Source organism: Haliotis asinina, chromosome 2 (assembly GCF_037392515.1).
Source record: "Haliotis asinina isolate JCU_RB_2024 chromosome 2, JCU_Hal_asi_v2, whole genome shotgun sequence".
Taxonomy (NCBI): Eukaryota; Metazoa; Mollusca; class Gastropoda; order Lepetellida; family Haliotidae; genus Haliotis; species Haliotis asinina.
In genome coordinates, this window is record NC_090281.1 from 71,122,661 (window position 1) to 71,136,927 (window position 14,267).

The following is a 14,267-nucleotide window of genomic DNA, read 5'->3' on the forward strand; positions in this document are numbered from 1 at the left end:
GTAAATGATTGTTTTGACCGATTGATTGTAGTTTGTGTGTTATTGTATTAGTTTCATTGATAAATATTATGTTTGGATACAGTTTAGTGAACCCCTCTCTATGTAAAGGCATATGATGTGACCATCTTACTCTGCAGCCAAAAACCGAAGACAACCAAAACCAGTAAAACCAAAGAAGATGATCCGCCTAGAGTCACGGTCGGTGGTGTATGCTGCCTGCAATAGTGGTAGCAGTGCGGTGGTCACTAAGGAAGGCGAGGTCTACATGTATGGAAAGGACACTGCACATTGTGACCATGCTAGTGGTAAGTATACTGGAGTCATTTATATAATAATGATGACTATTTATAAAACGCCAGTTTCCACTTGTCCACATTATTATCATGGATAACCTAAGCTGACCATGAGGCACAATGACTTATCCCACTTGGTACCCATTCACTGCTGGGTCAAAAGTGGCAATTTATGAACAAACCCACATGCCTAGGGGAGGAGACCACAAGTGTCAGGTTGTGGAACAGGATTGTCCTTGTCCTTGAAACTCTCAGCAGTCAAGCTACCAAATATAGTCACCTATTCAAGGACTGTCCACGACCAATGTTGCTCAGTTTCAACTGGTTTGTGATTAGGGTTCAAAGCACAGGACCACACATCTGTGTGTTTCTGTATACATATGTGATGTCTCTGCATGTTTTCCATCTGATAAAATCAACTGATGTCATTTCATAGTGTTTCATGTAGTAACTTACAAAGCGAACACTTACATCATGCTTTGCTGGCCCATTTCCAGTGTCCCCCACCATAATTTTGCTGGAATATTGCTAAAAGCGGCGTAAAACCATATTCACTCACTTGTTCACTCAATCACTATTTCTCTGATGCCTTTTTCAGCATGTGATTGTCATTCCTTGTGTCTAAACATTACAGAATTTTAATTTTTTGTGGAAAAATAAGGAAAAGATTAACCTTACCCTTATTATCAGGTCATGTGACTGACCTGAAGGACGTGATAGTGACTCAGATTGCCCTGGGCAAGGCCCATGCTGTGGCCCTAACCAACAAGGGTCAGATCTTCACCTATGGTATCAACAACAAGGGGCAGTGTGGTCGGGACTTCAATCCAGGGGCGTCGAGAGAAAGTGAGTTTGCTGTTTCTTAGATGGAATATATCAATTTGGGAAAAAAATATTTTGTTACACACATATAAGTGGTTTGGCTGTCTTCAGACTAGATAGTAATAATGAAAGAACATGTTATCTGCAGAATGGATGAAGCATATTCATGGTGCCCCATTGTGATATGGCTATGGAAAGTATTGTACTACTCTACACTCGGTTCTTATGTGCCTTTTCAGTAATGTGTTCTGACCGGTTCTGAATTGAATACAACTGTAGGATATAGTATACAGAATCATCCATGTCAGGTCTTTAATTCTCAGTGTCCAGCAATTATGACAGTTGTGAAACTTACGGCATGCTGCTTGGATTCATTGAGGTGTATCTTATGTTTCAGCAAGCAGCAATGTAATGATGGCAGAAGAGGAGGAGGAAGTAGAGAATGATGATGCTCTTTGTGGACCAGGTCAGTGTGTAGGTGATGCTCTTTGTGGACCAGGTCAGTGTGTAGGTGATGCTCTCTGTGTGGACCAGGTCAGTGTGTAGGTGATGCTCTTTGTGGACCAGGTCAGTGTGTAGGTGATGCTCTTTGTGGACCAGGTCAGTGTGTAGGTGATGCTCTTTGTGGACCAGGTCAGTGTGTAAGTCATGCTCTTTGTGGACCAGGTCAGTGTGTAGGTGATGCTCTTTGTGGACCAGGTCAGTATGTAGGTGATGCTGTGTGTGTGAACCAGGTCAGTCCATAGATAATGCTCTGTGTGGACCTGGTCAGTGTGTAGGTGATGCTCTTTGTGGACCAGGTCAGTGCATAGATGGTGCTCTTTGTGGACCAGACAATGGCTACTGTTTAGGGTTTGAAGGGACTTACAAAATGCACAAGTCACTGACAGTGATCTCTCAACAAAGGAAAATCTGCATATAACACTGATATTTGACCTGTAGTATACATGCTTTTTGGTTTCTGTTGACATGGTTACCATTAGCTACTGTTATGCAGGCTGACATCCTTGAAATTTGCCCAAAAAATTCAGCGACTGTTTATTCACTGTTGTTAGGTGCTCCATATGCATCACCCAGAGGTGATCGTAGGGAAAATAGCATTCAGAATCATTTAGGTAGAAAAATCTTTGCATGGGTAAAAGTTCAAAATGTATGTGCGAATGTCCACTTTTGCTGTTTGGTAAGCTGTGCTCTGATTGGTCAATCTCAAAGGTTATCTGATATGACCTCCTACTAGGTTTTGTTAGACCCAGTGTAGGAGTGTAACAAATAATACTGGGGCTAAGTTTACATAGACTGATGTTGTCTGATATTCTGCCCATCATGGAGAAAACGGGCACGATCGAAATCAACTGGTCGAGTAAGGACTGGATTCTCTCAATGTGATCCTAGAACACTACAGCATGCTGCTTGGCCAGGAAAATGATGACATCATGCCTGTTATTGACACGGATTGCATGAGAAGGCATTTACCCACAGTTCAAGCGTGTCCTTGCTGGCATTGGTGTCACATCATTTGAAAGGAGCTATGAAAATGTCATCAAGGAATATTCTGATATATTTCCTGGTTTTGCTGTACCTGCAAATGTGTGACTGATAATTCCTGTAGCAAGTGTGCCAGCTGAATGAGTATTTGACTTACAAAACAGAAACCTGGAAAATAATAAGGGAACACTTGTGCTTTTATGTGATCCTTTATTTTTTCCCTCAGTATATGTAGGAATTATAATCATTGTAGGACTAAGAGTGCTATATTGGCTCAGATATGTAAATTCTGTATTTGTAGGTGAGCACATGGACACTTTCTCTATGTAAATGTACAGGCCTTATGATCATAGTATCACTAACAATACCTGATTGGCTTATTCCTGAAGGTGAGATTATGTTCAGAGATTATGTATCTTAAATATGCAGGCAAGCATCGTTGGAAGCAGGACCAGTGTATGGTGTGTACTGTGTGTGGGGAGTGTACAGGCTATGGCGTCAGCTGCATCAACAGCAACAGGGTGGACCGCAACCCTGGCATGTAAGTCACAGATTCCAGACTATAACATTGTTGGAAAACATCCAAGGCCTTATTGTATTAGATTGCTGAATTGGGTTGGTTGTCAGTCTCCAAAACATTCTGACTGAGCATCATTATGCTAAGAGGAATTGAAATTTCTCATGTATGCAGTCACTTGTATTCCATACTTCGTCCAGCATGCTCAGTCAAATTCCAAGACATTTTAGCTGTTGCATGCATGCACATTCCAAACTGCTGTTTATGTCATAAATATTTATGAAGTCACTCAAGAAACAGGACATGGACTGTTTATTGTAATTTGAAGTGTGATGTGTATACTTACTCTTACAATATGAACAGGATATAAGTATGTCATGTTTGTCATGCTCTTGTTGCCATGTGATATTTCAGGCCATGTGGGTGTGGAGCTGGAGACTCAGGATGTGCTGAGTGTGGGGCGTGTCGTGTGTGTGCTGGGGAGAAGCTGGAACTTGAAGAGTTAGATGAACGAGGATTGCTTGAGGTTTTTGCTAAAGGTATTTATTCATTCTTTGCCATTCTTTCTAAATTTCTGTTTAATCTATTTGTATTAGGGATGCAGTTGGTATGTTGAAATTAGATGTGTTGTTTTTAATTGGAGTTCTGGGGCAGATTTGTCTTCAGTCCATTATGTGTCTTCAAGCTTACAGCAGGTACTGTAATTGGTGACCTCTTACATGATTGAGAATTTGCTGTATCAACCAGTGCACTCTCGGATTCCTTGTAGTAATTTGGGATTCTAAGCCACACAGCTTCAACATCCTTTGTTGGTTGAAAGAGGTGACCAAACAGATAGTCAGCCACAAGAATCTGGTTGGTGGTACGTAATGTACCCCATCTGCATGGATTGTTTCTGATAACATCAGTCATCAGATTGCCTGGTCCAGGCTTGACCACTGTCATATCATCCAGTACTGTGAAAACAACAAATACAACAACAGTTCTTCATTTCCTGGTTGTGTTTTTTTCACATGTGAAACTTTTTATCAAATAATGTTTCCAGTTATGTAAAGGGATTTCATTTAACAATATATAGAGTTAGGTTTCCATTAATGAAAATACTCTCTCGTTATTTTTTTTCAAGTAAATTGTGACTGGTGGTATGTTGTATGTCATTTCTATGCTACCTTAAATGAAATATCAGAGTTTTGATGTGTAGGGGGTAGGAATATTTGCCTTGATTGAAGATGTTTACAGGCATAATTATGTTAATATAAGATGGACCAGTCCGTGTTTCAGCGAGTAGGCAGGGGGTCCGCCATGTAGAGCAACTTGGCAAGCGTCTGGAGCAGAAGATCGAGTTACGGAAAGCCCAGCAGAAACTAGTCAAGGAGAAGAGACAACGGGGTCAGTGTTCCCTTTATGGCTTTGTGGGGAAAGTCGAATATTTACCAAATGTGTTTACGGATGGTACTGTTAATTTTAAACTGTTTGATGAAAGGTTATTGATGTGGTTGTTTCATGTTGTAGAGTTATACTGCTTTTGAAAAAGTGTAAGGAATGTCTGTAAACCTAACAAGTAAATTGGTCATCTCTATGTCAGCAAACTAACCACACCTGAGGCCCACAGCTTGTTCACTTGCCAGAGGATATCTTGCCGCTGGTCCTACATTCCTCAATCAACCATCTTTGAACATAAGCAGGGGTGTTGGGTAGCTTAGTGGTTAAATCATTTCCTCCTGGTTCGATTCTGTACATGGGTACCAAGCCCATAGTCCTCTGCTGTGATATCGCTAAAATCAGTGTAAAATTAGACTCACTTACTAGAAATAAGGAGTATCTCATCTGATACATGAGAACATTAACTGAAACAGATGTTTTTTATATGTGTTCTATCAGAAGGTGGCAGTGACCCAGAGGCAGAGAATATCAAGCTGGTGAGCCTGCCTCCCCTCGAGGTGCAGATTGGTGCGGGAGATGTGCAGGTGACGCAGATAGCTTGTGGACAGCACCACACAGGTCAGCAGCATTTCTACATTTACATGTTTTACATTATCTTTGATAAAGTACGGAGAATATGTCCTCCCTTTGCAGGGACAGTTTTTATTTCAAAAGACTGAGAAATGTAATAGGACTCATTCAGAATGTTGTTGTTTATGATAATATGTTGACTTGTTATTTTTTAATGATTTTGTGATTTCAGTGGTGCTGCTACAAAATGGAGATGTGTACACATTTGGCAGCAACCACCAGGGTCAGCTTGGACTAGGAGACACTGGAGTCAGGTAATCATATGTCTGTGTGATCTATATACTCGGTCCAGTGTAAATTCTCTGCTTAGACAGCTATTCAGATTTATCTCGGTACACTGAGGAATTAGTGTGTGAATATTGTTTTGTCAAATCTGCAGTTTGGAGGCTAAGGAGCGTGTGTGATGAATAAGTGTGAATCTGTTGTGTTGTACAAGTTCAATGGCGATTGGGGTATGTTGTAAAACGTTTACACTTAAAGGTAAGGAAAGTATAGCAATATAATAGCTTGGCAATGTTCTTTCTCCTTTTTTAAATGCCTTTAAATCTAGCCTAAAGATCTTGCCATACCTTTTGGTCAGATCACCCCTCCTTCAATCAAATCATCATCATCATCATCATCATCATCATCATCATCATCATCATCGTCATCATCTGTTGTCTATTGATTTGATAGGCATTTCAGGTTTGCGATTAAATGATGCCAAATATTGATGTTCAGTTATAGGTCAGTATGTTGTTCAAATGCTGATGTCGTACTGTGGTTGTATTGTAGAGGCAGTCCCAACAAGGTGCCCCTTCCTCTGTCTGCTGTCCAGGTGGCAGCAGGCAGCTATCACTCTGTCATATTGCTGACAAGTGGTCAAGCCTACACATTTGGCAACTATCAGGTGAGACTAAGCTCAGAAATGAAAAGCTTGCATGTATTTTATGAATGAAAGATTTTCTTTTCTTTTCCAGTCCTTCTTGGGGTACATATATAGCATTAAAATGTCCGTTTTAAAATGCCTATGACAGCTGTAACAATATTTCAATAAATATTTTACAAACAAAAAACTCATTTTTGTCTTGTGAGACCACCTCTACAGGGCCCCTCACTGGGCCCCCCTACAGCCAAGAGCAGGTAACTCTTACCGTCCACCTCGTACCTCACTTTTCATGCTGTTGTTGTTACGGACGGTGAGACTAAGCTCAGAACTGGAAAGCTTGCATGTATTTATGAATGGAAGATTTTCTAATTTGTTTAAGCATCAATGGTGTTATTTTTATTATGTTCTTGAATAGCACATTTTATTCACTTGAAAATATAAAATATCTCTTGAACATTTGTTTTAATTTGATTCATGTCTGTTGTCTCTCACTGAAATGTTGAAGCAGCTGAGATAATGTTAACTTGTATTTATAAGCAGTGAGACAGGACTGACTAAAGACTCCCACTGTTTTATCTTTCATTACAAATCATGATAACTTGCATGATGGAGGTACTATCATCTGGACAGAAACTTCATGAATGGAGCTTGTTGGAATTCATAAGTCAATCCTGTGTTCAGTGAGGCAATATTTGTGTTTCAGAAAGGAGCACTTGGTCGGATGGGTCCTGATGAGGGTGGAGTGAAGAGCAAGAAGGGACCATGGTATTCCATCCCTGGACCAGTTCCTGGAGTTGGTAAGTGACAGTTTCATGTCATGTCATTGGTTCCCAGTTGGGTAGATTGATACTCATTCACAATGATGGTTTGTCTGGTCCATACTCGACTGCAGCCATATGACTGGAATATTGCTGAGTGCTGCGTAGAAACTCACTCACTCACTCACTCACTCACTCACTCACTCACTCACTCACTCACTCACTCACTCACTCACTCACTCACTCACTCACTCACTCACTCACTCACTCACTCACTCACTCACTCACTCACTCACAATTTAAGAGGGCAGCTCATGATATATGCTGTCAAATTTTACATTGAATATTATGATACTCCGTGATTTAAATGCATATAGCCAGGAAAACATTTATTAAATTCATGGAACATATGAAACAGCAAGTAGTCCTTCAAACTGTTACTGGCCTTAACAGTAGGGGAGTTGGTGCTCTGTTCCATTACTTGCATCACAACACTTTCGCTTGAAGAAAAACAAAAAATAGTCATATGATTAAAATTGAGATGAACATTTAAATTTGTCATGTATAATTGGTAATTGAAATTGCAAATTGCAGGTTCAAGATTTGGCCGTCGAGCAACATGGATAGGTGCCAGTGGGGATCAGACTTTCATGAGGGTGGATGAGTCACTGATAAACGCTCACACCCTTGCCCGCTCAAACCTGTTCGCTAGTCAGACATGTATAGGTGAGTGTTTAATGGTTTACCCACTGTCATTGGAGTCAAGTTTATGACATGGTCCAGTAACTCTTGCTCGTCCATAGTGGTGACTCCGTGGATCGACTGGATGGGATTTGTGACATTTTGCTGACAACTCATAAGATCCGTGATCACTGCTTGTAGTATCAATCACTGAATACTGATATGATGACCAAGTCAGGCGCCTGACCACCCAATCCCGTTGGTTGCGTCTTGTGACAATCATGGGTTATTGAAGACCAGTTCCTACCTGAACCTTCACTGGTTTGGGGACTTGGCCCCATTTAGAAAGTGTAACAATAATACTACAATATCTTGGTAATGTTTGTTCACTTCTGATGTGCGCCTTTCTTCACTGCCTTTATATATTGGGCCCTTTCACTGAATCATCTGCACTAAAATTTGATTTTTAACAAGCTGCTGTCATATGGCTAGAATATTGCTGAATGTGGCATTTAACACACAACCCAGTCAAGAATCGGTTCATGAAGTCCAAATTTTTTTTTCAGTACCATGTACTAGATTTAGTGTGTTCACTCTTCAAGCCGAAGACCCAAGTTTGATTTCCCATGTGGGTACAAAGTGTGAAGCCCATTTCAGGTGTCCCTAGTTGCAATATAGCCGCATTACTGCTGAAAGTATTGCAAACCTTAAGTCACTCAATGGGGATACAGTGATTCAGTCAGATAACTAAACTGTTGGTATCTGTGACTGGACTCAAGTGTACTCAACTCAGCTCTCCCACTATGTATGTTTATGTGCAGGTTTGATTCCAAAGGGTGAGGACAGTACAGCCATAATGAAATGTTTGATGATTAGCAAAGTGGATGGAAGTTGTAAGAGGTATGTCACCATAACTGTTGTTTTGTATACTTTGAAGTTGATCCTAGCATATTTTCTCCGTGTCAGATACAATTCAAAGAATTTGCTTGTCTGATTTTGAAATCATCATATCCAAAAATACTCTCTAAGCTGCCAATCATTGAACACCCATTGTTCTTTGTAGAGAACTTTATCGCATCAATTGTATTTATCTTTGGTGTTTTATGATGTGATGAATGCTATTTCAGCTTTAGCGGCTCGGAACAGGTGGACTTGAGTGACCAGGCTGTTTGTCTTGACCCCGTTTATGATCTTCTCTGGGGGTAAGGAGTGATGTGTAGTGTGCAATTCCTGGCAACAGTATAAGAAAGATTTAACTCTTGAGATTTTTGTGGGTTTAATCAAAGTTGTAAACATTTATGGCATTATTGCATGTGGCACTTTGGATACCTCTCACAGCTAACAGACCAAGATAGATACTGAAATACTGTAGAAAGATGGGTGATGTTTTATTGCCCCATTACGCACGCATACTCTCACGCTCCATCTCTCGCTCTCTCACTCACTCACTCACTCACTCACTCACTCACTCACTCACTCACTCACTCACTCACTCACTCACTCACTCACTCACTCACTCACTCACTCATAGCAAGCAACAATGCTGTGGAACATTTCTTAGACCATAGCTTAGACTTATAGCTTGTTGATAAGATATAAGTTACATTTTATCAATAATAATGTATTTTAAAAGCTCTTTCTCAGTATAGGTGGATATATAATCCTGGACCCTTCCTTTCAGATACTGTCCAAAGACCCAGGAAGTGAACTGTTACAATGTCCTGGTGACAGAGTCACATGACCTGCACAGTGTTGATCCGGGTTACTGTGACCTGTTCAGCCCTGAGCTGGCAGTCCCAACTCGGATGGGATGCCATGCCACACGCTCGCATGCAGCTCTACATATGCTGGGTGAGTTGTAAGTCTTGATGGCATGCATTGTATGTAGCCTTGGTGGCTGAGGAGGTTAGATGGCTGATGTGTGCTGGTGATATGTGCAGTTTCAAATGGTGGATTGTAAAAACAAAAACATTACTAGAATTGATGGTTTGTGTATTTAATTATACATTTTTTCACGAGGATAATCAAAGTAATCATGACTATATCAGGGTTTGTGATGACCGATGTTGGTATTGTTAGCTTCATCAAAGTCTGAGCCCAGATTGCTACATTTGAAAGCGTTTCTTTGTACTTGTAGAATGCAGCCTTCAAACAGGCATGAAAGGCATTGAAGATTAAGATCTGTCTCAATTTGGCTTCCAATTGAACTTCTGCCAGAAAAGATATAGGAGCCATTTGGAATGAAGAAAATTTCATCTTATATTTTTGTGGTAGAGACCCTTCTAATAATCAAGAATTTGGAAAATGAAATTCTGAATAAATTCTATAGTAGCATCCATAAACTGATTTTCTCTTTGTCCCTCTGCGTACAGGATCCCTTGACACATTGACCACTGCCCATCTCCTGAATATGACTGTGATAGAGGAGGCTCGAGAGAAGCAGTCCACATCAAAGATATACACTAGGGAGGACTACTCCATCATTAACAGATTTGAAAGTAAGTGCTTGGAACAGTGAAGTCCAACAACAAGAAAAATAAATTTAGAGTTATCTCCCTTCCATTGATTTGCATTTCCAAAACATTGGTAATCCATATATCATATGTGACTCATATAATCAAGGTAAAGAATTACTGAGATGAAGTGCGAAATGAATTCCGTCTGTTAGGCATTTTCAGCAGGTAACACAGAAAATGTTACTGGTTTGGAAGAGAAAATAATAGAGGAGTGCTGAGCCAGTGAAAAAACGACAGGCTGTCTATTTGTCTTCATGGGACGCAAGTTGTACCCTGTATGGTAGTTTATGTTCCATGAGGTGAAGATAAATTGGTAATGAGGGTGCAGCAGCTGTACAGCTGTAATGTTGATGTAAGAGTCTTTAGGATCATAGTATTGTCTCTGTGATCTAATGGAAGATTGTCTCTACCAACAGGCCATGGTGGAGGGTGGGGGTACTCAGGGCACTCAGTCGAGGCCGTCCGCTTCATGTGTGATACAGACATTCTGCTGGGAGGATTTGGACTCTTTGGAGGGAGAGGAGAGTACTTTGGCAGGATAAAGGTAAGGGAGATAACTGCTGCTATGTTCTGTGTATTTCTTTAATTGGGTAAATAAAGTACCAGTAGGGTAACTCTTAAATGGTGTGTGAACAGACAGAATCTTTGAATCGTGTTCATCACTTCTTAATGCCCTTCAAGGAACTAGTGGTTTTGTTTGTATTATTGTGTCAATACAAAAACACCACACAAGATCTGCATTTTGTTTTATTCATGCCATTTAGTGTGTGTCAAAATTCCATGATGTAGTAGACACACTGGACTACACTTGTGACTAATGACTCAAGTTTGGTATCACATTCCTGACTGTAGTACTTGTGTATAGGACAAATTGCATCTGTCTGTTGGCATAATGTGCTCCAGATATTTGAACTGGGGGCCGATGGAGGTGAAAATGAGACAGATGGTGAACTGATTGCAGAAACAGAGGAAGTGCCATTTGAATGTGGAGCAAGGTATGACATATCTAGGGACCTGTGTGTAGATTACTCAGAGTTGTGGGAATCTGGTCCCCATACAGTCTGATATTCAATCATAGTCATTTTGTATTTAAACATTCCCCAACCTTTTCATCCTGCAGCTATGCCCCACTGTGATGTTGCTTGAATATTGCTTCTCCATACACATTTACCCACTCACTATCAGTAAGCTATAGCGATACAAGTAGACCCATCTCAATAACTGAGTACTCGTCCAGGTAGACATAAAGTTCAGAGATATTTACAATAAGACCTCAGGTTCTGTATTGACAGAGGTTATTCATCAGGTTATTTTGATACTATTGTTCTAGTTCTTCATCCAGTTGATTTTCAGCATGTTTTGAATTAGATGAAACTTCCCTATTTCATGACTATCACCTATTTGTCAACCATCTGATGTGCTTTGCAGGGAGAAGTATGCCATGTTGTTTGATGAGCCTGTCCACCTACAGGCTAACAACTGGTATGTGGCCTGGGCCCGTATTTCTGGCCCCAGCAGTGACTGCGGCTCCAGTGGACAGCCGTCGGTTACCACAGATGACCAGTGAGTAGCAGATATTGATCCCTTCAGTGTTGTCAATCCTAGTATAAATTTAGTACAACTTCCAACTGCTCTGAAGCCAGTCCTGAGTTGTAGTATATTCATAATAATGAATGAAAGTGAATAGGCATATACCATCTGTTTAAGTATGGTTTGAAATATGGAGTTTTGACTTATTTGTCACTGAAATATGTACATTAACAGCATGCTGGATGCTGATATAGGAATCATTATCTTGATATTCAAGAACATTGCTTATGAAATTGGTGCTTTGAGTGTGATATCAAACATGTGTTGCTTACAGATAATGAAATGATCATGTAAAACAGTTGTTCAAGTGTTAATATTATTGACAAATTTGATTTGTGTTGTTTTGTGTTGATATATGACCTACTGAAACAATACCAGTATTATGGACCATGTAACAGTGATACTGAATAGGTCTATGTTGTTGTTATAGAGTTGTTTTCAAGTTCAAGAGCTCCAAGAAGTCAAACAATGGCACTGATGTAAATGCTGGGCAGATTCCACAGTTGTTGTACAGGTGAGTTGATTGCATCATGTTCATTTATGGGGTAATGGCATAGATGTATCTTTTATTAGTTCATGATAGAGTCTTACATGAATCTTTACTGGTCGATATTACTAATATATCAAGTTCCCTTACTGGTATAAATTGAAGGTGTGACAAGGTCTTTTATTAGTTGATGGTAAAGGTGTTATAAGATGATTCATTGGTTAATGATTTAGACATATCACATTGGTTGATGGTAGATATTTATCATGTTCCCTAATGTATTGATTGTTCAGACGTACCAAGTTCCTCTATTGTTTGATATATCAAATGACGCAAGTATTCAGTGAAGCTGATTACTGGGATTTGTCTCGTATGGCTGGAATGTCATTGTTGGTGGTTTTCTCTTCGTCAGATTGCCATCCCGGGACAGTCCGAGTGTCATCAGGAGGACGGAGCTTGTGGAGCCAGCCCATGTCCTCAGCCAGGACTTTGCTCACTCTGTCACACCGGTATGTGTAGAGATAGTGCCGAGAGGAAAGCTTAGTGGCTAAAGCATTGATACAAAGCTGCTGGAACACTGCAGGCAATGTGAAACTTTACTGAATCAGGATAGGATGGTTCTGTTGCTTACATTTAAACAAAGTGTGCATGAAGTTTGGATGATATGTGGGTGAAATAGTATTGTAATCTGACTAGAGCCCATTTACTTACTTGTGACTGACACTAAGTGTGTCTGGTAGCATCATGCACAAGTCCCAGGCTGTATTCAGTATGTTTATACAATAGGTAACATTTGCTCACTCAGTCTCACCAACCTTTGTGGATACACTTTGTGAAACACTTTCTCCAGCCTGTAATGACAGACAACGGTTACAAAAGTTACATATGAAAAAGAACCTTGAAATGACCTTGTCCCAGTCCTTGTGAACTTTGTGGGATAATGTTGACCATTTCCTGCCTCCTTGCTTCCAGCTGTGTTTTGAGTCCCTGCTACGACTGCTGGAGTGGGGCTGGACAACTTTCCACACAGCCATCAGTGAGATTGACGGCCTCAAGGGAGCTAACTATGAAGCTGCTGCTTCAGACCTACAGCGGCTCGTCTACATCTGCCGTGCATGTCTCCGCCTCATACGCATCTACGTCAATGAGGTCTACCCAGACGGAGGTCAGTGATACTGCTATGTCAGTTGAGATAGTATATTAGGATGTTACTGGGTAGACTACCCGTATAGAATCTATAGCAAACAAAAGAATTTGATATTCATGTAGTATCCTTGTTGAGGCTGCAGACTCACTAATGTCATGTATGCCTCATGTAACATGCAGTTACCTTAATGTTTTCATCAAATATGGAGAGCATCATATTTATGATGAACCATGACATCTCAGGTGTTTCTTTGAAAAAACAGATCCTGTATCTTTGCCCTTCAACATTAAGTATTTTAAGAATTTGTTTTAATAATCTCATCTCTTTCTCTTCAGTATGTTTTTCATTGTCTTCCTCTATAATCATATTTACCAGTGACCAAGAAGAAATACCCCTTGGAGACCTCTTCAATGGCTGAACGTATTGGTGACACGAGAGACCTATTGAGACGTATCCTAGCTGAGGAGGTTCACATGGTGAAGTTTGCTGTCTACCTTCGCGAACCACCGAGTGTGTCAGCATTCCAAAACCTGAAGGAGGAGATTCTGTACGAGTGTCACCAGACCTTCCGAACTTGCTTCCATGCATTCTATCCGACAGGAACGCTCAAGTGGTGGTGTCTATGTGACCTCCTGTGTCAGGCAGAACCTGTAAGTTGACCATATTTGTAAACTTGATGTACTAACTAGAACGTAAAACTGTACTGATTCTTGGGGTTTTACTGATACACAGTGTTATTTGTCAGGTATCCTGAGATTTTGTCTTTGAAGTGGCTAGAGTTTCTGTTGATGAAAGATCTATACACATGACAATGTAGGTTTAACGTCTAGAAAATCTTCATCGCTGTTGATTTTGTAAGTCATTGTCGTTGGGCGTTATGTGATTTAATAATGAGTAGTGCTGATTACCGAAGTGCTGTTCAGTGTGGTTTTTAATTCAGTCCAGTACCCTAACATGTAAGACAGAGGAGACACTGTAATATTGCTAACTTTAGCCCACATCCAACACGAACGTGTAAAAGTAACACATGAATCAGTTCCTCCCATTCATTTCTGTCTAATATTTAAAACAATTCTTACCGCTCTGAATC

General features: G+C 40.4%; 1 protein-coding gene across 18 annotated transcripts in view; it reads left to right on the top strand.

Annotated features, from left to right (window-relative positions):
* LOC137274241 (E3 ubiquitin-protein ligase MYCBP2-like) overlaps nt 1–14,267 on the top strand; it is an 83,225-nt gene that overhangs the window by 12,049 nt on the left and 56,909 nt on the right. For 12 of the 18 annotated variants that reach the window (XM_067807309.1, XM_067807320.1, XM_067807317.1 and 9 more), the window contains exons 13-34: nt 138–305; nt 984–1,139; nt 1,513–1,581; nt 3,030–3,141; nt 3,532–3,656; nt 4,378–4,506; nt 4,999–5,118; nt 5,303–5,384; nt 5,905–6,019; nt 6,702–6,795; nt 7,351–7,482; nt 8,259–8,337; nt 8,565–8,639; nt 9,119–9,288; nt 9,810–9,935; nt 10,370–10,497; nt 10,857–10,948; nt 11,382–11,516; nt 11,974–12,057; nt 12,443–12,539; nt 13,003–13,195; nt 13,553–13,827. In XM_067807309.1, the coding sequence (XP_067663410.1) occupies nt 138–305; nt 984–1,139; nt 1,513–1,581; nt 3,030–3,141; nt 3,532–3,656; nt 4,378–4,506; nt 4,999–5,118; nt 5,303–5,384; nt 5,905–6,019; nt 6,702–6,795; nt 7,351–7,482; nt 8,259–8,337; nt 8,565–8,639; nt 9,119–9,288; nt 9,810–9,935; nt 10,370–10,497; nt 10,857–10,948; nt 11,382–11,516; nt 11,974–12,057; nt 12,443–12,539; nt 13,003–13,195; nt 13,553–13,827 (2,756 nt within the window). Of the gene's footprint in view, nt 1–137; nt 306–983; nt 1,140–1,512; nt 1,582–1,640; nt 1,650–1,866; nt 1,883–3,029; nt 3,142–3,531; nt 3,657–4,377; nt 4,507–4,998; nt 5,119–5,302; nt 5,385–5,904; nt 6,020–6,701; nt 6,796–7,350; nt 7,483–8,258; nt 8,338–8,564; nt 8,640–9,118; nt 9,289–9,809; nt 9,936–10,369; nt 10,498–10,856; nt 10,949–11,381; nt 11,517–11,973; nt 12,058–12,442; nt 12,540–13,002; nt 13,196–13,552; nt 13,828–14,267 lie in introns of those variants that run through there. The other 6 variants (XM_067807313.1, XM_067807315.1, XM_067807310.1 and 3 more) reach the window with 5 other exon arrangements.